The sequence below is a fragment of the Anopheles marshallii genome, chromosome 2 (genome assembly GCF_943734725.1).
Source record: "Anopheles marshallii chromosome 2, idAnoMarsDA_429_01, whole genome shotgun sequence".
NCBI lineage: Eukaryota > Metazoa > Arthropoda > Insecta > Diptera > Culicidae > Anopheles > Anopheles marshallii.
The window spans coordinates 31,373,069-31,395,617 of NC_071326.1; the positions used below are offsets into that span (position 1 = coordinate 31,373,069).

The window sequence follows — 22,549 nt, forward strand, 5'->3', positions numbered from 1 at the left end:
GCTCGAGTGATTATTATAGTATTCATTAATACAAAGAATTTATTACTGCATGTATATAGTGCCATATTAGTTTCCGCTTCCTTCTTCCTTTCGTTCGCATCCTTTTGCATCTCGACTCAACTGTACTTCGCGCACTCGCTCTGGAAATCTCGTATGTTTGGTTATCTCCACTACGCACACTAGCAGATCAAACAAAACCCCTCTCTTTTTCTTTTACACAATCGTTTTACTTCAATTAACATGCGGGTTTCTGTTACATTTCTGTTCCAATTTTCGTTCCATTCGTTTGTTTGATATTATAAATTGTTTCGTTTTGAAACGTCCCTCGAAAGACTTGTACGTGTATGGGGCGGTAAAGGAGGAGGATTGAGTGTTGCTTTACTTTTGAGGTAACGCTACATAATTGCAACATCATTTTCGCAACGAACGAGAATGTATACCATCTTTACGCTTACTTTATTATTTTTTGTTAGACCGAACAAGATTCTATCACCATTTCGTTTTTGCTGCTGTCGAATGGTGTCACGTAATTGCGACCGGGTACCAACATCATTAATCGTTGCACTGATCATACAGTTCTCGCTTTATCGATCACACCATGCTAATTTCCCGTGTGTTTATCTGCTCTTCTACCTCTGGTTGTCGGATGGATGTTTGCCGTGTCGTGAAAATCTCACATCTCACTTCGGGTGTTCATGTTCCCCACAGCGAGGAACAGTGGATCGCTGTTCGGCGTTTCTTTGATTTGTTACTGACGGATGCGATTGGATGTTACGACTGTGTTCTGCACGTTCTCGCGACCACACACACGCACAGGCACAAGATTCATGTTTCTTTACCACAGACCGGACGAGAAGCCACCGGGCGGAATGCGATTCTTATTGATAACATGGCCACCTCCGTTCAGCGACGGTACCGTTGTGTTGATTTCAGCTGCACCGTTCGATTTGCTGTATCCTTCACCAGTTACCGGGTTGCCGTCTACGGTAAGAAGAAGAGTAGAAAGAAGGTTAAGTTAGTAAAATGGAAATTGAAAATCAAACATATCACAGGGGGTCTTGTTGCCTATGTGGATTGGAGCTAGGAATTAAATTTCTTTCCCAATTTAGGACATTTGTTGTGGGAGACAGGTACGAAAGAACTATCTGAATTGCTCTGCTCATCTTACTGTGTCAGCTGAAAAATGGGACAACTCCTTGAATAGTGAAAACGTAGGGCGGCTTTATTTGGGCGTAAATTTCCGCAATTGATAGTCTCGCGCAGAACTTTTTTGTGGCAACCTTCCGGAGGTTTTGCAGTGAGAATAGCATATGTGTGGATAATATTATACAATTCGAAAAATGCCGGTGGTTAGAAACCGATGAACGCTCACTGCAAAGACTCCGGAAGTCTTTCACTCAAGGCCCTGTGAGCGAAGTTACGAAGTCTGCATCTTGAGCGAAGTTACGAAGTCTGCATCTTCTTCTCCTGTTAACAGAGCTCATTAGCTCAAGCGCTGATTTCAGATTCTCATGTTAAGGCAAAATTAATTAAAACATCTTTAAATGTTGGCTGAAACGGTTCAACGAAACTGTTTGTGCTCAAAGCAATAAAAACCCGTGAAATCCTTACAGCCATTATGCTTCCCGTTAGTTAGATATGTTCAGTTACGTGTGTTAGAAAATGAGGATGAGGTTTAGTCACCTGTTCGCAGGGTGTGCAAAGCAAACGTTATATTATAAGACAGGAAGTGCGACACACACCCGTTTGCCCACACGCTTTCGTAAGCATCACAAATGTGCACAATTGCAATTAGACAAGGATTGGGCGGAGGGTGGGGGTTTTTTTTTTGTTGGGTGGTTGAAACATTATACGGGAAACGAAGACTCCTTGGCGGGGAAAAGGCTACTGGATAAGGATATGCGGGGGATGCGGCACGATTTACCTCCTGCTCCACGTCTCGAGCTAAGCTTCCGTGGTTTGTCGGCGTAATCTTCGACCCCGTTGCCGGTAACTGGGTTCCGTTGCGCAAACCGTGGCGAGCGTGGTGACCTTGGCGATGCTAAATGGCGACAGTTGTGAGGGAAAGCGTTGAAGTTTGAAGTTTGAAAAAATCGAAACATGGGGGTTAGTGCAAGCAGGCCAGACCACAAATATAACAAAAAAGCACAGTCGAACTAAGAATTGTAATAGAGAACAACGGCTACAAGTCTCATCTCACAAATAAGAAACAGAACGAAGAGCATGGCTAGGTTTAACATTGGTCCAATTGTGTGTGTGTGTAACACTTTAGTAGTAAAGCTATAGCGTATATCATTCGCATGCCATTTGGAGCTAGGAAATAGGTGGTAAGTAATAAAGGATCGTCCCCGTTAACTCTGGTGCGCAGAGTTTGCTCACGCTTCGCGGCTACCTTTGCCATTGTTGCTGTTTAGTCCGTGCGGTACCACCGTATCGTCGTGTTCGGTCACACTGATGATGATGTCATCACTGATGCAGAGATTAATGTTCGATGCATAGGTCGGATTCAGCGTTTCGCCACTCGGATAGAACTGCAGCTGGCGTCTGGGCGAGAGCGGTGGCACCATGCCGGCCGCCGTATCAAACGGAGCCCATATGCCACCGGGACCGGCCATCGATTGTATGTTCGGTTGCTGCTGCTGAGTATGTGATCGTGTGGACGAGTAGGCTGAATCCGGTGATGCGTCTTCTTCATTACCTTCGCTCGTTACCGTTTCGTGTGGTCAGTGGTAGTTGTGTAGTGGACGATGAAAGCGCAGTTTTAGTAGCGAGAAGGTGAAGCAGTAGTAAGGATGCGTACAGACAGAACGGACAGAGCACAGAACGCATACACGGAAAGGGACGGCGACGATTACCGATGATAGCCATTACAGTAGTAGTGTACGATGCATACCACATTACAGGAATATTAGATACAGATACACACAAACACACGCAAGCGCATTCCAGATCAGGGCAGGTTAAGAATTAGGAGAGAGAGAGATAAAGCAGAAACATTCGGTTCCATCAGAGGATGTACGGGGTTTTTTTTTGTATACTAAATGAACAACAGTACTACTTCACGTGCAGCAGATGAATTTTGCAGCCAAATTGCGAGCTCGGATATCGCATCTCTATTAGACACCCGCACAACGCCTACTACACTCCAGGTGTTCCAAGGGATACGCTGATGATGTGCTTGATCTTACAACGCAATATCACACTGGTACTGGTATAAGCTTGTAGAGCGATGGCGATGGCGCGAAATTAATGTACAATGAGTTGCGAATTGTGTGCGGGAAGACGACACCGAAACTGTACCTCGAGAAATGCACCTCAATCGTTACACAAAGTCATCGTTGCGGAAGACTTTTCCTCGTAGCAATCCAGTTCTTGGGCTCGAAACATGTACCAGCAGGTTACAATCTAGATCAAGAACTAATTGCCAGTATAAAGCCATCAAGCAGGGCTCCCACCGGCACAGAATCATCGTTTGTGTGTGCCTGAACTATTTCTCCCATGAAGACGAAAAACGGAACAAAAAAAAAAACCGGTGGTTCAAGAATTCTTCTACCTAGGCCTAGACAGTCACGAATTGGAATGAAGGTGAACCTTGATTAAGGGGTGTCTTAAGAGTGGCTGATTTTCGTTTCTGTTGCTTCCTTTGGCTTGCCTTAGCTGCCGACCGTCTACAAAGGGTGCACCTGAGCGGAAAATGAAGCTAATTTTGTTTATGTTTTACTCGTCACATTGGCCGCGGCGGCTTTAAAGGGTATTGGCTCGGTAAATTACTGTGTGCCGGTGTGTAGTCGATGTTCCCGTGCTTCAAAACCCCTCGGGGGGGGGGGACAGAGAATGATGAAGAGCAAATATTTACAAACAGCGCATTATAGAAGCGTGCAATTTTACTGTAATTCAAGCTGGAAAATGGCAACTTTATTCTATTCTGAAAGCAATCAAATTTTGGATGGATAAAACAAAATCTCAAGAACTATACAAGCAACGTTTCCACATGTTCTGTGTGGGTAATGTTGTGAACTAATGATAATGATGTGACCCAATGCTATGGGTGGTGGTTGTGACAGTTTTTTTTGTTCTATTCCACCTTTGAAGCAACTACTAAATGGGGAAGCGAAGGTAACACCATAATTACCACCCATCAGGCGGGCACAAACTTACTTAATCTCCTCAGGAAAACTGCGTAGAAAAGCAAATTGAGAAAACACACAGTTGGGTTAACCATAAGGCGGTAATAGCACAAACAGGCGATGATGCATCATCGAAACCAAAAAAGAAAACCAAACGAAAACAATAACCGTACTCAATGTCCCGTGGGCAACTCAAGGCAAAAACAAAGGAATCGGTGTCGCACAGGTAAATAAAAACGGCGCCATTTGATTTGGAACGTCGTCAAGGTTTTTTTTTTGTCAGACCTAGGTACACCCGGAGTAGTACACCACGGGAAGGTGGATAATCGAAGGTAACGATCGGGTTGTTGCGTGTGCGAACAGTAGCGGATCTGTCGGCGATCCGGAACCGATGCACATGATCGAACAGTTTTGCATGCGATTGTCATCGCCCAACGCGGAACCAGCCGCATTCGATGCGCGCGCAACCCCAAACCCAATAACCGGAGGGTGATACATCAATATTGGGTCATGGATGGAACGTTCCTGCACAATTCCCGTAAATCGCTCACCGATCCGCCACGCTAACCTTCCAACCGAGCGTGAAGTTCATGTTCAAAAGCGTCAAGTAGTTTGATATACGTGTACTCGCCCCTCGCTCCGATGGTGTAAAGTCTGATGATAGACGTCCACGCCTCCGCAAGAATTCCTCAAAAACTCTCAGGAAAACTGTGTCACCCACAAATTTTGCTACAACAAAAAGACCAAACAAACAAACAAGTGCGACACTCCAACAACACACACAAACACACACACAAAACTGGTTTCTGCTTTGGAGCGGTGAGTAGCGGAACCGGATTCCCATATACTTACTATGGCTGGATCCATTATCCGAAGAAGCCGACGAGATGTGTCCATTGCCGTTGCTGTGTCCATTGGTGTGATGTCCATTGGCCGTGCCGTTACCGTTCTGGTGGGCTACTCCGTTCGATTTGCCGTTCTGATGCGGCTTGCCACCATCGGCATGATCGCCGGCGGCCGGGTTGCCGATCGGCAGGTTGCTCTTCATGTGGTTCTTGGCCGGTGTGAACGGACGGTTCAGTTCGCCGAACAGACGGTTGTGCGAATCCTGGCCCTGTCCGTTGCGGCGTGGAGTTTCCGAACCTACGGCGAAAACAATGCAATGATTAGTTGCGGGCTGGTCTTATCAAGATTACAAATCCTACTGCGGCCAACGGCCGCTTCTTCTTCGGGGTGGATAGCTTCATGCGTCAAACATTGATGAAGATGTTAAACGAGCCCGTGGTCCGTGAGCGGGACTATGGTGTGTGGTGTTGCGCTAAGGCACACTCAAGCACATGCCTGTATCTTTAGACTCAAAGAGTAGTAGTAGTACTCGCGGCACGTCGCAACACACACATCCATAGTCCCGTGACGCGCTGGGGATTGCTGGAGCAACAGATTGGAACGGAATTCTAGAGGTACGATAAAACAACTATCATTCTGCAATACGGATGGATTTAATGGTGACTGTTAACAACTTGATGACTCTTACGCTACTTAGCAAAGAACAAGGACGTGAACATTTCGAACGGGGTACATCCACCGATTAGCGCTTCTACAACACCATTACCTACTACAGAATTGCGATCAAATTACAGTCTACAGCCAGCAAAGGTTCTTTTGGTATTGGGCAAACCCTCGCGCGACAATTGTCCTCCACACCAACACAGGCTAAAGGTGCCTTCTACATACACGTTTCGCTGGGGACAGATAATGAGATAATGCTTTCTCTCTCTCTAGCTTTACGGTAATGTGATTACAAGCGCCCACTAATCTGACACCTTGCGCTTAACAAATGGAATGAGGAGCAACTAGCGAATGGATGGCGACGAAGAAAATTGGTCTACCCTTGGGGGTTCCAAAGCGAAAAAGGAGAGAAAAAAAAGGTGACAACACCATCCATTTTCCCATTGTCCTCCGGAAAATAGACCGATTGTCACCTTTAAATTTTCTTTTTCTTCGATTGTAACCGCCGTCTTCTTGGCGAAAGGAAAGAAAAAAAACAGGCCATGCACAAAACAGGAACAAAACAAAAAACGTTCAGGAAGAGATGCGAATGGAAATAACTTGCTAGTAATTTGGATGGTTCCAAATAAGACTACGACACAATACGACACTTGATTACAGTGTGGTTCGGGAGGGGTTTTCGCTGCTTTTGGACATGAAACAATCGCCTACGACGGTGATCATGAGAAAATGAGGAGCGCGCGCAACTTGTCCGAGGTTAACTAAAGGAGTGATCGAAGTGGTATGAAAATGGCCCACTAGCTGTTTTTGTTCAGCCGATGGGAGCCGGCGTAACGTAATCGGAGGGGGAAATGATGAGCGATAATTTGATTTGATTACTTTACGACGGGTTAAGCTTACGAACAATGGTGCGGTATATTTGTACGATGAACACTAGCGGACAGGGAATAATTTGCAGGCGGGACTGTGAAATATCTAAAATCGAATTTAATAACCCAAAAAATAAAAGAAATGCACAATCGAATAACGGGCAATACATTAGCATACAGACAAAAAAGTACAAATATAAGTATTATTAAAAGCTAATCTAGCAATCGCTTATTTGCGCCATGGCTTAATTTGGTTGGTAATAGCAAAAAGGAAAGGAAACAAACTCGATTGAACAAGAAACGAGCACATACACAGAACAACGGAACTATCGAGAATAAAGAACGGGAAAGTGTATGAAAGTTTCGATTAAAGTACCAAGAAAATAGTATCGATGGGCTCCTTGCCGAAAGACTGCACCAGCGAGAACAAATCCAGTGGAAAGGTTTTGCATTAGGGAAATTAAAGAGCATAAGAAAAGTTGATAATGAAATGGTAAAAAAAAAACACATGTGTTTCTGTTGGTTTTTGCCCTTTTTTGTTGCTTTAGTTTAGCTGCCTTGCAAATACGAACTTTCTTTACGAACAGGACAAAAAGACAAACCCGACAGCGGTCCTAGCGGCTATAAAGCAAATATAACTTTACGGCTTCACTGCACTGTTGTGTGCCATATTTTGGTGTGTGTCCTGCCACTGCATCGAATAAACACACAGCCGGAGAGGAAAGTCCCAGGATCACTCGGTGCGTCCGTTTGTACCCGGGCCTGTAGTGCCACACACCAACACAACCGCACCCCGTTTGCAAACAAATAAACATAAAAATATGCACTTCAAACATAAATGTACAAACACACACACACACACAAACCACATATACACCCTTTGATGTTTTTGATGCTCGTCCGGGGGACACTCGGACGAGACATATGTGTGAAGCCCGGCGGAGTGTGGTGGTATTGATCCTCGGCCCAACGGACATGTTCATTTTCCGTTGCAAAGTGCTCACAGTTGGTCTCCGGAACATGTTCACACACAGCCTGTGACCCTAGCACCGTACAAACACACAAAACACCGCTGGGAAACATAATAAGCCACTGTCATTTGATCCAGCTTTCATAACCACTCGAGCATTATTATGTTGCTGAAAACCAAACCGTACTGCTGGTGCTGGTGCTGCGGTACCTGGAACTCCCTTTAGCAACGGAACGGAAATCTTACCATTCTTGTGGGCGTCCGATGGAGCAGTAAAAATGCTCGACTGCATCCGGTTCTTGCTCATGGTGCGTGGCGTATTGGGTCCAAGTTGATCCGCACCGAAAAGATCGCTGCTGCCACCGCCCGGTGGTTTCAGAACTCTGCAACAAAAAAAAAAAGAACCCGAATGAAAAATAAAGCCACCAGTCTGTTGGATCTCGTTGCCAGTTGATTGAGATGTTTAGGATATCCGGAAATAAAAACATACGGAAAAGGGTTTGCTAATAATCGATAAAGATGGCCGCGATTCGGGCGTCGTGTAGCGGTAGACACTTTCAACGGTGGTTAATATATTTCACTTCAAACAAAAGCGTTATCCTCCCAACGGTTGTATCACAGTTCTATCAAGCCACGGGACACCTTTCGCTTCTGTAGGCAGTTCCGATCCACTGAATATCCTTCACTGTTGGTAATGATTTTTGCGCACCGTTTCGAAACACGCTGCTCAGTTGACTGACCAGGCTGACTAGATTCTCCGTTATGGCTGCGAAGCAACGGAAAGGATATGCGAACAGCCTGCTATGCCCAACGCAGAGACCTCCCAAACCAACCAAACGCTGATGATGTGCACGTGTATGCGTGAGGGTTCGCCCGTTTACAGCTGCTGTTTCACTCTCGCTGCTTTAGAATGTGAAATGAGCGGGACCCTCGCAGCTCGTCCCGAACACTCACACCATCGTACAGCGGGCAAGAAGAACGCGCGGCTATGCGCCTGGTGTGTGTTTATGTTGTTTCGCGTCGCATAAAGAAACGGGTCCCTCACGACCAGGTGCCAGGTACGATACGGCACAGGGTAGAGCGTGATGAAACGGGAGTTGCTAATTGGCGAGATGGCAGACGGGCGCGGCAAAAGGAAGCGCGTCTCAGGAAAACGGAAGGGGAATGGTGCTGATGAGGGGTTTTCGGGACGCGCTTTTATGCTTTTATGCGCAAACAGCACGAGAGCCGTCGCGAGGGGATGCCGGGACGCAGGGTACCGGTACCGAAGGGTAGCCAGGAGGAGGTCCAAAACACGATTGCCCTGCTAGCAGCACGTACCAGGGTACCAGGACATCTCGAACATTAACCAACACAACAGCCGATTTCGGGTAATGAAAAGATGATTTTTGGGTCAAGTATTTGCTTTCGGGGTTCTCGACCACTTCTCTCGAAGGGATTTTACCACGTCGAGAACCTGACGCACACACACACGTGTTGCGAATGGGTGCCGACAAAAGTTGAAAGTATGTCCGGACGGGTTGGGATTTCTTTTTGGGGGCAACTGATTATGGTGCCGGGCATGAGGCAGGAAATCAAGGCTCCGAAATCAGATGTTGGCCGGGGTCAAACCGTCGTCGGTTCGTTGAACAATTACGTCCCATCCCCTTCCGACCACAGGGAAGCCCAGGGTGTCGTCCTGGGCTGGGCATTTTCTCTTTCCCTTCCACACTGGTCAGCTTTCGGTACGTGCAGAGCACCAGGCCGGGGCACCGGTCGGTCGTAATAAAATTACAATTCTGAGTCACGCACATTTGCTTGCCGAAATATTGTTTTTTGGGCAGAATGTGTTTGTGGGCCATTTGTCACGATTCGTGTGCGGGCACACTTTCCACCACCTAAGGTTTGTTTCCGTGGAAAGCGCACCGAAATGTCGGCTTCGGTGTCTGGGTTAATGAGTGGCTAAGGACTGCGACGACCTTGAACAGTCATTTGTGGGTCGGTTGTTTGTCGTTCTGATAAGCGTATGAAGGAACCAGCCACTTCCAGCTCAAACGTGCCCTAGCCACGTTCGTTGCGACATCTTTCGGGTGGTTAGCAAGGGGGTGATTCAACAAAACAGGCACGGAGCTCAGCCGCAATTGCTCAGGACCGCTGTGACCAACATTTGGGTGTGCTTCTGCTCGCCCATAACCTCATTCGCGTACCTTTAATCGACGTGAGAAATGAGGTTTCCGGCGATGACACATGCCACACCGGATGGTTCAAGAAGCTTCAAACTTTTTCCCCGTAATCAGTGTTCCCGTTACGCGTCACGTACGTCATCAATTGTTGGATGGGGAGGGGGGGGGGGGAGTAAAGGTGATAGAAATTTCCCATCACAGCGCGATAAAGCGCCGGGAGAACGTCGATCATCTGCACCTTTCATCCAATTTTTCATCGCCCCAAAACGCTCCAAACTTAATCGATCGATTGGTGATCGCAAAATCCGTTCAGTCTAACCACCCATCCACACACACACACACGCACATAAAGGGACGCCTTCGGAGTGGAGAAAATTGAAAATTTGCTGGCTCACCGCTGGACCGTCCCCCCCCCCCCCAAAAAAAAAAAAAAAAACGATGTCTGGGATCCCAATTTTGGGGCTGCCAAATTGGGCGACGGGATTTTTACGATCGATGGGAACGTTCTCACGGCGCTGATCGGATCGGATTGAAAGTGACTCGCGATCGCTTCCTTTTCACGCTGTTTCGTCGCATAACAACAACAAAAAAGGGGGGAAGGAATGAAAAATCTGTCACAAATAGGATCGAACGGGGTGTGTGAAATTTTTCGCTCTAACAAACTGATCGCCGGAGCACCGGAAACTGAGGGGTTTGGCTGCTGCTACACGAAATTGGTACGATGGGAACCGTAGTATTTGTCACTTTCCAATTTCGTTACGACACCACACGGATCTCTCTGCTTTGAAAATAATTTATAAACTATTTAATTGTTTGTTGAAGAACAAGCATTCATTCCATCCAGCTTCTAAATCAAGCGCCTAGAGTTATGCAATCGGTGACACAAAATGTAAAGGATGTGTCGGAGATATTCCTCCGGCCATTTGTCTTCCGTCACCCGGATAAGATCGTTCGGTCGTTGACAAATTCCAATTAAAAATATTAACCCACCGCTGCACGGCATACCGCAATGAAGAGGTTCGTTTTATTAAAACCATGTGTCTAAAGTTCCACACACGACCAACTACGACATGGCTCTCAAGTGCCTATTCCATATCGGCGTTCCGATTATACTAACGAGATTTAAATTCCTCAAAACGCCATAAACCACCTCTACACACACACACAATACCACCAAAACCATACCGAACCATAAAACATAACGATTTGAGCATAACGACCAACTTGAAATCAATCTGCGCAGCCGTGCATGCGTGGGGGACTCGCCGACGATTGAGACGTCGGAGCGACGACAACGACAAATTGGAAAGCGTATGCAGCTGAAGTCGCTAGGGCGCTAAATAAGAATGATAATCCCAATGACCCAAAACACCCATCGTCGCCGCAACAACACTTGACTTTGGGAGGTTTGGGCATATGTTTTTTTTTTTATTCCACATCGTTAAACCCTCGAGGGCTCCTTCCGGAAACTCCGGGACTGCACCGATGGTGAGGAATTTATGCTCTGTCGCCTACTACTGCCACACCGAAGCTTTCTCAAGTGGTCTTGGTAGTGTTTCCCGCTGGGAACCATCGCCCGACCGGGGGGATGCTGCAGTCGTCAACTGGTCTGCTCCGTTCCCGCGAACAGCAAGCAAAACACGCACAACACAGTCTTCTTCGGGAAGGTTTCCATCTGATAAACATATAAAATGAATGGAAAGAAACACCAAACATCTAACCACCACCAGCGATCGCGCCTTCTCTTCATTCCCGACCCGGTGACCGCAAGGTGTCGCGCAGCAAAAGAGCACCCGCGGAGTGAAAACGTTGATGAAATTTACATAAATTACGATGCACCCCCGATGACCGTTGGTGCATCGATCAAACATGCATCCCCCCTCCCCCGGGGGGTTGAGGAGAGGCGAGATGCCTCGTGTCTCACAAACACTCGTTAGCACCTTCGGAAGCGGGAACCAAACGCGATCAATTCCAAGCGTACCAATTTAGAACCTGACCAGTTGGCACCTTTTACCCCTCCATCACCCTCGTTTGGGGGTGCATTGCGCCCGATGCATCATAAATGGCCATCGCAAATGGGCACCAAATTTGTAGCAGCCCTGTTAAAATTCCAGAGCGCTCAACAGTGTCGATTGGATGAAGCTCCCTGCAACGGGAAGGCGGATGTTTCGGAAGGAAAGAAAGACAAGTGAATACATTTGTTTGCAGCCATTTCACTTGCCGCAGACTTTATGGTTGCTGCTGCTTGCAGGCATAGACATTATTCTAGTGCGCGCAACAGCGAACACGAGAAATTGATATTATACAGCAGCTTCCAGCGCTACTCAATTAGTGCTTGCAGCGAGCTGTAAACTATTCCTAAATTGTAGCCTCAGAAGAAAGCGGGAAGCGTTGAGAAGATCTGCTTGAACGATTTTATTGATTGTGCACATATGAACGAGATTCTGCGCTTGAATTAGGCTTGATTTTTTTCATATTCATTGCAACGCCTGTTACATCATACACATTTCGAAATAAGTACTTGAACATAAATTTGATGACGAAGCTTTATTCATTTTTGGGTTGTTAAAACTATAAACAAGAAGAGTATTTTTTTACCTTTACCACACATAAGCGCGTAGTTTATTGATATTAATCATGCAATATGAATGCTACCTCCTGTATTACGATCTCCAAATGTCCGACAAATGTTCAGAAGTTAGAAACGTTTGCATTATGGATCAAAGTTTTTTGGGATCCCGTTAAACAACGTGTAAAAGTCGACTTGAACATGACCTTCATGGACAATGAGAAAGATCAATGTTTGCGGGCGGCCCGGTGGCATGATGTTAGCGGCGCCGGTCTTCGCACGAACGGACCGAACCAAAGTCCCATCCGGATCAATTCCCTTTACGCAGGATTTGACTATCCAGCTTAGGGGTAAATAAAACCACAGAAAGAATGACAGGCCTCTCTAGACCTCTTGAGGTTGTTGTGTCGATAAAAAAAGAAGAAACAGAGGAAGAAGTAGAAAATATTTACAATCAATATATTGTACAATGAACAAAATTTGTTTGAAAGCATGAACATTTAATTAAAGAAAATGTTACAATAAATAAAATCACCTTTCTTCGTCGAAAGAAGTTTATAAATTGAAGCAACTATACAGCGATGATCATATTACGAGCCCATGGAGATATCCGACACCATTGTGCCAAACCTTTCCCAACATACGGACCCATCAACTGTAGATCACCCAAGATGTCTGTTCTGTTTGGAAAACATAATACACCCTCATCTGCCACCCACCAACTGTCGTATTCAGGTTTGAGTAGAACAATAACAATTTCATGGTTTTGCGGTTTGCGAAGTCAAATCCAGCCCCAGCACAATCATGTGCATCAGAAGGGAAGAAATGCACCCATGCAAACTGCAAACTACCAAAGCTAGAAACAAACCTTGGCTAACATAAAACAATCAATTCGATCATAAACACGATCGTTGATGAATATTTACAGGCGCACGGGCAAAATGAAAATGTGTGGCGATCCGCACGGTACACCGAACCGGTAGCGGTGGCCGTCCTGCTGCTCCGTTTGATGGAATCCATTGCCTCACAATAAAACATACCCCTTCTTCCCGTAGCAGTACTTCTGTGCGGAGCCACCACCAGCACAGCACGCGAGAATGTTGTGTGGGAAGAAAATAAATTAAATTTAGTTCCACCATTTCGCTCCATCGCTGCGCCGTTTTGATGGTGGAGCCCCCTTCATGGGTCGGAAATCGGTTTAGATATGAAGATGATCCATTTTAAAAGAAGAATGTTTCATTTTCCATTCTATCCCGGCGCGAGCATTCCCCCCCCAATGGTGGCTAATACACCCTCTCTCTCTCTCGAACGGGTTGGGAAGCCGACTTTACATTGATTGTCCGCTCGCAGCAGCTCGTCAAACAGCTGAAGCGTTCGGCTCGCGGTGATCTTCATGTGCCTCAGAGGAATGCAACAATTGCCATCAAAGAGTGTGGCATAGAGCTGAAGCTGTGAAAAAGCCACGGTTCTATGCATTTTCCACCGCGCGCCGTACGATACACCGGGCAGACAAAGGAACAGCAGCACCTTCGCCCTTTTTACAATCGACAACAATACTTGCCTCTTGAACTCCACCCGGCAGTAGCCGCCCGATAGGCAGGCTGAGAATGATGAACCCGTTACCCATTCCGTTCGTGTTAGGCTCGGGTGGAGTACAGAAAACAAAAACGAGAACTATGTAGCGTGTTGCAGGGTGTTTCGCTGAGCGGTAAGAGTTCTTGAAGATAAGATAATGGAAAATGTATCGCGTCTGCATGAATGGTGATGCAAGAAACTGTTAATAAAATACACCATTACGATCCCGTTTGCATCATCATCTTCATCAGGCAGGCCGTCGTCGGCCAGGCCCGCCGCCCGCTGTCATCGTTTTCTTCATCGATCGTGTTGTTATTGTGGCTTCTTTTTTTTTGTTATTTAGCAAATCCATTTCCCAACCTCGGGCTACACAGAGCGATGGAGTTGGAAAAGTTCCATCGAGCGTAGATGTCAGCCACAACATAACACAACCTCACCGAACGATGGTCCAATTCAGGTTGAGCGTTTAATCTGTAAATATGGACTTGAAAACCTAATACATATTTTGGAAGTGTACATTGATAGTTAACAAAATCCAAAGTATGGCTTCATTCCGGCTACTAACTGGACAAATATAATTACTATAATTACCATTTTGTGAACTATAGGCTTCGATTTAAAAACACCTATCTCACCAAGTAGTTAACTATGGACTAAAACTAAAAAACGGAGTTCCGAATGGCCGACAGGACATTATGGAGAAGAGTATTATCATTAACCTTTACAGAACTAAAAAATAAAATATTTATGCTTAGAAAATAATATTTATGTTATTATCTGTTATTAATGGTCTGAGCGCGATCACTGTGCACCGGTTGCAAGTCAACCATAATGAAAGCGAGAGAATCAATTGCGGGCGTGCTTCGTAATAAGAGATTTTTTTTCTGCAATTGATACATAAGAATTATATATACTTAAAAAAAGTAAACATTGAACATAAGTGAGATCATTAAAATTAATTAATATCATACCGCAAGCACCCATCGGTAAACCGTCCAGAGTTCATAGATCAGTGGATTTCTACAGCATCCCCCACGCAACCCACACGGACGTAACGCGAACAATGCAATTACATTGCAATGGAATGTGAAGAATCCACCGTCAGCCGTTGCTAACTGTTAATTTGCACGAAAATTATCACCCACCCCTCGAGAGATGTGTGTGGCTTGGCATTTTCTTCATCGCAATAGATGCTTCACTTTATATGTACACCATTTTCCTACCCAAACACACAGCCACAGTTTCGTGCGAGCGCGCATGTGTTTGTCCAATCGCGATGAATCGGTGCATCTGCGGTCCGCACAGGAGTGAGGTGATTATGATTATTGCCAATTAAAGCAGCACCGTTTGCATTCCCCACCCGCCGCCACAAGCGAAATGGAAATGCACCGGAAAATCTCTCAGTAGAAAATTCGAATCACAAGCGAAAAGCATCGGCGCTAGCGGGATCGAAAGAAGCATTTTAATGGCGTTTGTTTTTCCACGGCTTCTGTTGGGGAGGCGGGAAAAACGGTGTTTCCCCTTTTTGCCGTTGCTAGAGCTCGTGTGCGAGGGTGGTAGTTGGGGTGTCCGTTTGTGAATTAAACCTAACCCCATCCCGGCTTTGCGCCCGTAACAAATTGAACGGTAATTTGTGCTTTTGTTACGCAAAATCAATGCAGTTCATTATCTCACACACAAACGCTCGCTACCCCTATTTCCCTTTTGCCAACGCTGGATGATCCCAACGCCAAGAAGGAAGGAACCCACTACCCTTTAGACGTATATCATCTTCGTCAGCAGGTGAGCATTTTTTTCCCATGAAAAGCACCATCGATCGAGCGCGCGCGCGCCCGCGCGCTTTACTTTCACACGGATTCTGCCGGATTCCGTGGCTGAGGGGTTGGCTGTGGCTAATGCATACGAGCGGGAAGAGGCTAAATTTCCATCGGCGAAAGGAAATAGGGTAAGCTTGGGCAAAACAAATCAACCTTTAGTATTGAAAGGGAGCAGGTGAAATGGAGACCTTTCGCGCTTGGGAACAAACAAACACCCCCACGGGATAAACCGGTGGGGTGCCGGAAAGAGAGTACGAAGGGAGGAAGGAAAAAGGGATTACTGTTGCTAATGGGTTCGGTTAAATGGCAACATCTTTACCGATGCAGAAATGCACTACTGCAATTTCTCATCGCTTTTAAGCCAATGTTTTCGATACTTGCGCAAATGGCTGCCGAGTCAAATGCAAATCGATGCACACCGCGCACCGATCGGATTTAGCCCCATTCGGGGAAATTCCACCACGACGGCACGCAACCAGGATCCTCAGGTGCGGAAGCGAAAGGAAGAGTTCCACCACACACCGCATGGGGGAGAACTACAATTTGGATCATTAGTAATAATGGGTTTGAAATTGTATCTCCCTGTGTCATAAATTGTCCATGCAACAACTATCCATCCCTCCACCAGCTGCGTTCGTGTAACGGGGAGGGCCCTTATTTTCCCTTCACTATGGGACGCTGACCGGGGGAAGGTTCGATTTATCTTCCCTGCTTTCCGTTTCCCCACCTTAACCGAGGACGAATCACGAACCCTGTCGGGAAAATGTCTTACGCACATGTATGTGTCCCGGGTGGCTTGGCGGGAAAACACGACATCTTGATTTGTGTGTTTCTCGACCGTTGTGTTGTGCCTGCGGACCCAGCGGATATACACGCGGCCACATTAGTTGGTTGACAGTTCATTTTTTGTTGCCGTTCGTTTCATTCACGGTAAAGATTCAATTTCATTCCTGGCGCGGGGCCGCGGATCTATTTCGGATCGTTCGATTTACCAGCACGCGGCGATCAGCTGTGGACGCCGTGAAATTTATCGCCTTCGCCCGTAAAGATAAATGTAAATTAGGCTCCATTTTGCTGACACACGCGACACACACACACACACATTACTCCAGCCAGGTGTAACGGTGTGGCCGGCAAACAGGAAACGGAATTGCAATTGGAATCTGATTGCTTTCTCTCGCCGAGCTGCTTTAGTTGGTAACCTTTCCGAAGGTACACTCAATGTCAGCGGAAGCTTTTATCTCGCTTTATGCTCTTTTTCGACAAACTCATCTCGTTTTGTGCTACATTCTATATAGAATTGAAATAAAAACAAATCATTCAACCAGAACGAGCGTGATTTTTAACATTGCGCCAGTTACTGGGTGAGTGGGGAAATCGATACGGTTTGTTTTTACATTGCAGATGCCCAACCCGGAAAGGTACACTTCCGTGCGTGCACGATTAGACCGAAAAGATAATTTACCGCAGCAAACACGAATGGGGACAATATTATAATCTTCCACTAACAATTCTGTCCCCCCGAAAAAAAAACGAAACCAAGAAGAAAACAAAAACAACGCAGCATAATTTTCGAGCACGGCGCAATGTGTGCGCTGCTCAAACTCCCAAAACCCTACACGGGTTTGGGCGCGTTGTTACGTTATGAACCCTCATTTGGAATAATGTTTTATTCTCTAGCGGTACGGAAGTGGGACCACCGTTCTGTATGGGCCACCCAGTTTTATTGGCAGTATCGATAAAATAATTTTCCAACCAACTTCCTCCCGTCTGTATTATTTATTGAGTTCAGATTTGCCATTGCTCGGTTTGACAAATTACTGTGCAAGAGAATGAAATAAAATACAACTGCGTACAAGTGGCAAAACATCACATTCATTGCAGCAACAACACCCTTTTGATCGTATCAAAATGTACTGTTTTGCTGAAGTTTTTGATTTCTCTTTACGCCACTTTCCACAAAACGCACCCTGTAGCGCATCATAAGCGGATAAACGTTACAAAATCAAAACGACCTAAAATTGCACCGAACGGAGACAAACATTAGTGTACAAAACGGATCCGAATAGATTATAACCAACACGACCCAATTAGATTGTTGCTGTACGGGAAGTCGGAAAGAGCCAAAACCGTTCGCGTGTATAATTATCTTCGTGAGGGAAGAAGAACCCTCCCCCCCCCCCCATGCATAAAATACCGTAAAACAATATTTGTTTCATAATTATCGCTAACCACGAGAACCATCAAACCCTCCCTTCCCGGTCCGTTATGGGTGGGATGTGCATGGACCGATTTAAAAACAAAACCTAAAACCCAGGAAGGCAGAAGCTTTTGACTAACTGTTTCAGTCCACATGCACTGCAATTTTTCCTCCAAATCTGTCCTAATCAAATTGGCCACATGTATCATGGAGGGAAAAAAGATGAGTCACTAATTTGTTTTCCAATTTGGCCGGCAAGTTTCTCGGGAAATTTAACCTTTTTTTTTTTGTTCTGCCCATTCTGAAGACGATGCAGCTCTGTTACACACTCAGCATGTTCTAAATAGGAAATGTATGCGAGACGGTGTCGGTGGCATCAGTGGTCGTAAAATTACTGGTTTTAGCTAAATTCCCGTAATCTTCTCTCGGGGAACACCTTGCAACACGCTGGATGGTGTTCGGTAGGTAAGGAAACGCCTTCTTCCGCTTATCTAACCACCGAGGGTCTCTTCTCTGCGGCAACTTCCTTCGCAAGGGCACCGCAGCACACTCCGTGGAGCGTCTGTTCAAACACGAAACAATCATGCCAACTACCGAAGAATGGTGGTGGGTTGTAAGTAGCAGCAGGAAGGCAGAAGGTGGGCAACAAAAAAAGGTCACGAAATGTTTTTCTCCGGCTCACTAAACTGTGACCAACGATATGCCTCTTCCATTCTTTTTCCCACCGGAGAGGTGGTTTTTAGTTTTAGGGGGACGAGAAGGAGAGGGGGGGAGGGGGTGAGTAGAGCTTGCCATATCCTCAAACATCATCGACAGCAAAGCATCAATCTAGCGATGATCCGCCATTGCCCGAAAGTTGTCTTTTCATGTCTACCCGGTTGTTGATCGTTCGGCCACGGAAGTACATACTTTGAGTGGTTTGAACTAGAAACCAATGCATTGCCCTAGCGCACCGCGGCTCCAACAACTGCTCCCGCATCTCGTTTACTGACAATGGTTTGCAAAAAAAAGCTCAGAAACAACTACGCCGCGCAGAAACGGAGGCAAACCCGCAAAAAAAAAAAACAGATGAAACTTTTATTTGTTTGCGATTGTCGCTATGGCAAATCGTTGGCCGTAGACACCGCATACCGTTGGAGGTTAAAAGTTGACGTGAAAACTCCCTTGGCAAAGGTAAACTTTCCTTTGCGGGTCTCCGCCCTTAACGATGGAAACTAGTTCACTGGAATTTCGTTAAATAACGTCGTGCAGGAATTTCGAATTGACGGGGCCTGTTGGTTGTGGAGGATGAGATAGTTTCACCCGCACGCCCTTGCCGAAGATCGATACCGAGGGTCCCGAAATACTGTGGGTGCTTGTTTAAAAACGACCGAAACAAGGACACACGCATATACGCTCGTCTACCGCACTCCCGAGGTAACTGTGTAACGATTGCGTCCTGCTTTTTGTGTGTTTCTACGCTTCACGCGATTGTTACTCCATTTTGTTTGGTGAAACGTTCCGTGCAAAAGGATTTATGTTGATCCACACAGTGGCGATGCGAAATCCACGCCGGGCTGTAACGAACTCGCTGGCATTAGCTTTATGATTTACTTATACGCCCCCCGGGTATGCTAATGGTGGCTTAGCTCGCGAAAACAACCGAATAATGCTGCCCGCGAGCGAGTTACATCGATATTTGATCCTCAAGCTCGATATGTTTTGTAGCTGTTTTTGCAGAAAAATAGGTCCATCATAGGTCCAGTTGTGATTGTGGTGGTGGCACGAGGGAATTCGACAGTTGTTGGAAGGTTCGTATAGAACTATTCTTCAATATTTCATTCTACCAACGTACCTAAAACGAGAAAAGAAAAAAGAAGACAAAAAAAGATTAGAATATTGCAACTAACATTTGAAGGTAAAGTTTTTATGCTTCGATAATGTGTTATGATTCATTGTTAATGTAAGGACCAGTAGGTTTCGCTTCCAAATTTGTGGCGAAACCGAACAGAAAACCCCATAATTGCCTAACGTCCGTTGGTTCTTTTCTTAAGCCAAAACTTATTGTGCACGATAGGGCAACCAACATGGTGAATATCACTATTCGTCACGTTACGGCTGTCGGATTTTAATGTGCAAAAGTCCCCCTTTCCCACAGGTTAATTTGTGATGAAAGTTTGCCATTACTTCCTTTGCAAAGAACCGGTACACCACACCTGAACGTCAAACGGTTGGCTTCGCCACATGTGCTCGACTTTCTTCCACGCTATTACTTTAGTCATCATCAATTTGTCGCGAAATGGACGCCTAGTCTACTAAACCGTTAATGTCGCTGAGCAACACACAAATGGATCACGGACCGAGGAGGATTGATGAAATCGTTACTTCCTACTGTAGATAAGTTACGTTAATCTCATCATCCGCGGCTGAGAAGAAGAAAAACCGTTAGCGTTGGATATTAATTTCTGCCTTCTGGATCCGTCACGAGATGGCATCGCAAAGTGCCAATGGGGAAGCAGATGACAGCTAACTTTCACTTAGTCATTCAAAATAGAAGCCACGATCATTCACCTTCAACCCAACTCTGCAACATTGGTTCGTAATAACGCGCTAGTGCTGAGGAATAAACAGCTTTAACATCCGCCGATCCGTGACCGATTGGTTGGTTGAAGCTGATTTACGGGAACCATCTAAAACGTTCTATTTTCGAGCACTTTTTGGTTTAAACTGCTCCAAAAAAGAAAAACAAAACTGACAAAACCACCTTCAGGTGTAAGCAAACAATATGGGGTTATTCGCAACATTTTACGACCCTGTTTGTACGGAACAAAAAGTTAGCTCTGTTCGAAGTTTATTACTATCGACGTAGCGCGCATCGACAGTGCACCGTAAAATTACGCTAACCACCCATTGGATCACACCCAATTGGAGTTCATTTTCGCACCGGCGCAACCAGCTGCCGATGGGACAATCGATACTACAGGGCCTTTCCGGCGGAACGATTTCCAACCGATGGGATCGACCGGTACCGGTCACAGAGTCCGCTTAAATTGCCATGAAAATCAAAACGATCAATCGCGATCGCGATCGCTACAAACCCGCCGCCACCGCTTGTAGGCGATGGCGGATCCCGGAAGGAAATTGGCACGCTGGCAGCAAACGGTTTTCCGCTCCACCCGAATGCAACAAGGTGCAATTGCAGTGCGGTCGATCAAACCGTTCCGATACCGCCAGGTCGGATTAGGCGTCAAGTTGCAAAATGCTTTAGATTTAATTTAATGTGACTCGTTGGATGCGATCGATCGTACGCTTCTCGATATTGGTTATGGATTGGAAGCAGCGATGAAAATGGCGAAGCAACTCAACGGCGGCAGAAGTAGTGGATAGCGCACACACGGCTCAACCGGTCCCGATGCTCCAACGCGAGGGGGAAGGTTGTTAAAATTTTACAACCCATTTCCTACGGGCGGGCGTACATTTTCCTACCCACCCGACGGTGGTGTTGGTTGGTTTAACGATTGTGGTGGTGGTGGTGGGTTTTGTTTTTTTATTTTATTTTGCACAACTGCACTCCCATGGGCTAAAAGCCCATCATAGACGAGCCCACCCAAAACCCCGGACGGGTGGCAAGGTTACACACGAGCAGGCGAAGAGTAATGGAGTATATCTCTTCGCCACCAGTATCTTTGGAGGAAATCAAACACTTCCAGCGGCACCGAGAAGCGGGCGAACTAATGCTTTTACTGTGGTCGGTATATTCATGATCAGGCGCGCGTACGTTTGAAGTTCTTTAATTGATGCTGATTAGTGACAGCTGAGAATGAGGAGGTACGCCTTGCGGGAAGCAAAGTAAGACTACCCAAAAGGGAAGGAAGGGAGAAAAATAAGGGCTTTTTACCGTCGGTAATGAAAAACAGGGCTTGCAGTTTCGTTTATAGGTAAGTAAAATCCAATGGAATCGTTTTTTTTTTCACTTTTCCAGTTAAAACTAAGTACAGGTTGCATCTCTTGGCAGCGCTGGAGAAATTGAAGTAACGCTCTGTCCAGCACCTCGGAAGAAAGCCAACAATAAAAACAAAAGGGCACAACCCAACACACACACACACATACCCCAGAAGCATCGGTCAAATCTCGAGGTGAAAGAGTTGAAACGGGACCGCTGCTCAGCGCCAGAAACCGCGGACCACCGGGAGCGACGACTCCGTGGATCGGCTCTTTCCACGCTGATGAGATGATTGGCTCCGCGGATTAAGGTCCCGCGGTTTTTAGTGTTTTAAGATTAATTTCGGTTCGATTGGGGTTAGGTTTTTTTTTGGATTTTTATTTTTTTGCTGCTGCTGGTGCAAATGGGTAAGGGAAGTGACTAATTTTCGACAACAACAAAATGGTAACCTTTACCATACGAGCACACACACCACAAGTTGCTCTTCTTTTCTGCCACGGCATCAGTGATGATGGGAAATCCATTTTATTCCTTCTTCACCTTTGTCTAGTAGGATGTAAAAGATTGTATACCGTTCGGTTGGTTTTGTTTTGCTTTTTGTGACTTTCGCCCCACGACACTATCGTTCGACCGACGCCTTGAACTCGTGTTTGGGGGGTCTCTACCGAACATCCTTCGGCACCGAAACCGGCACGGTCCCCCGGAAGAATCGCGTTTAATGGTTATTTTTTCGTTTTTCTGCCCCGTTGGAAATCGGCCGGGTTTTAACCACCCCCCCGGCGAAAGTCATTTCTTTGAACCCATTACAAAATTTGCTGTCGGATCGGGA

The 22,549-nt window shown here is 46.1% G+C and overlaps 1 protein-coding gene across 1 annotated transcript in view; it reads right to left on the reverse strand.

The window, feature by feature from the left end:
• Positions 1–835: 835 nt before the first annotated feature.
• The window catches only part of LOC128718457 (microtubule-associated protein Jupiter), a 35,878-nt gene continuing 14,164 nt past the window's right edge, over positions 836–22,549 (reverse strand). Inside the window, exons 2-8 of the mRNA XM_053812080.1 lie at positions 7,722–7,858; positions 6,882–6,917; positions 4,980–5,270; positions 4,159–4,176; positions 2,393–2,698; positions 1,925–2,041; positions 836–981 (exon numbers count right to left, since the gene is read on the reverse strand). Of these exons, the coding sequence (XP_053668055.1) occupies positions 836–981; positions 1,925–2,041; positions 2,393–2,698; positions 4,159–4,176; positions 4,980–5,270; positions 6,882–6,917; positions 7,722–7,858 (1,051 nt within the window). The remainder of the gene's footprint in view (positions 982–1,924; positions 2,042–2,392; positions 2,699–4,158; positions 4,177–4,979; positions 5,271–6,881; positions 6,918–7,721; positions 7,859–22,549) is intronic.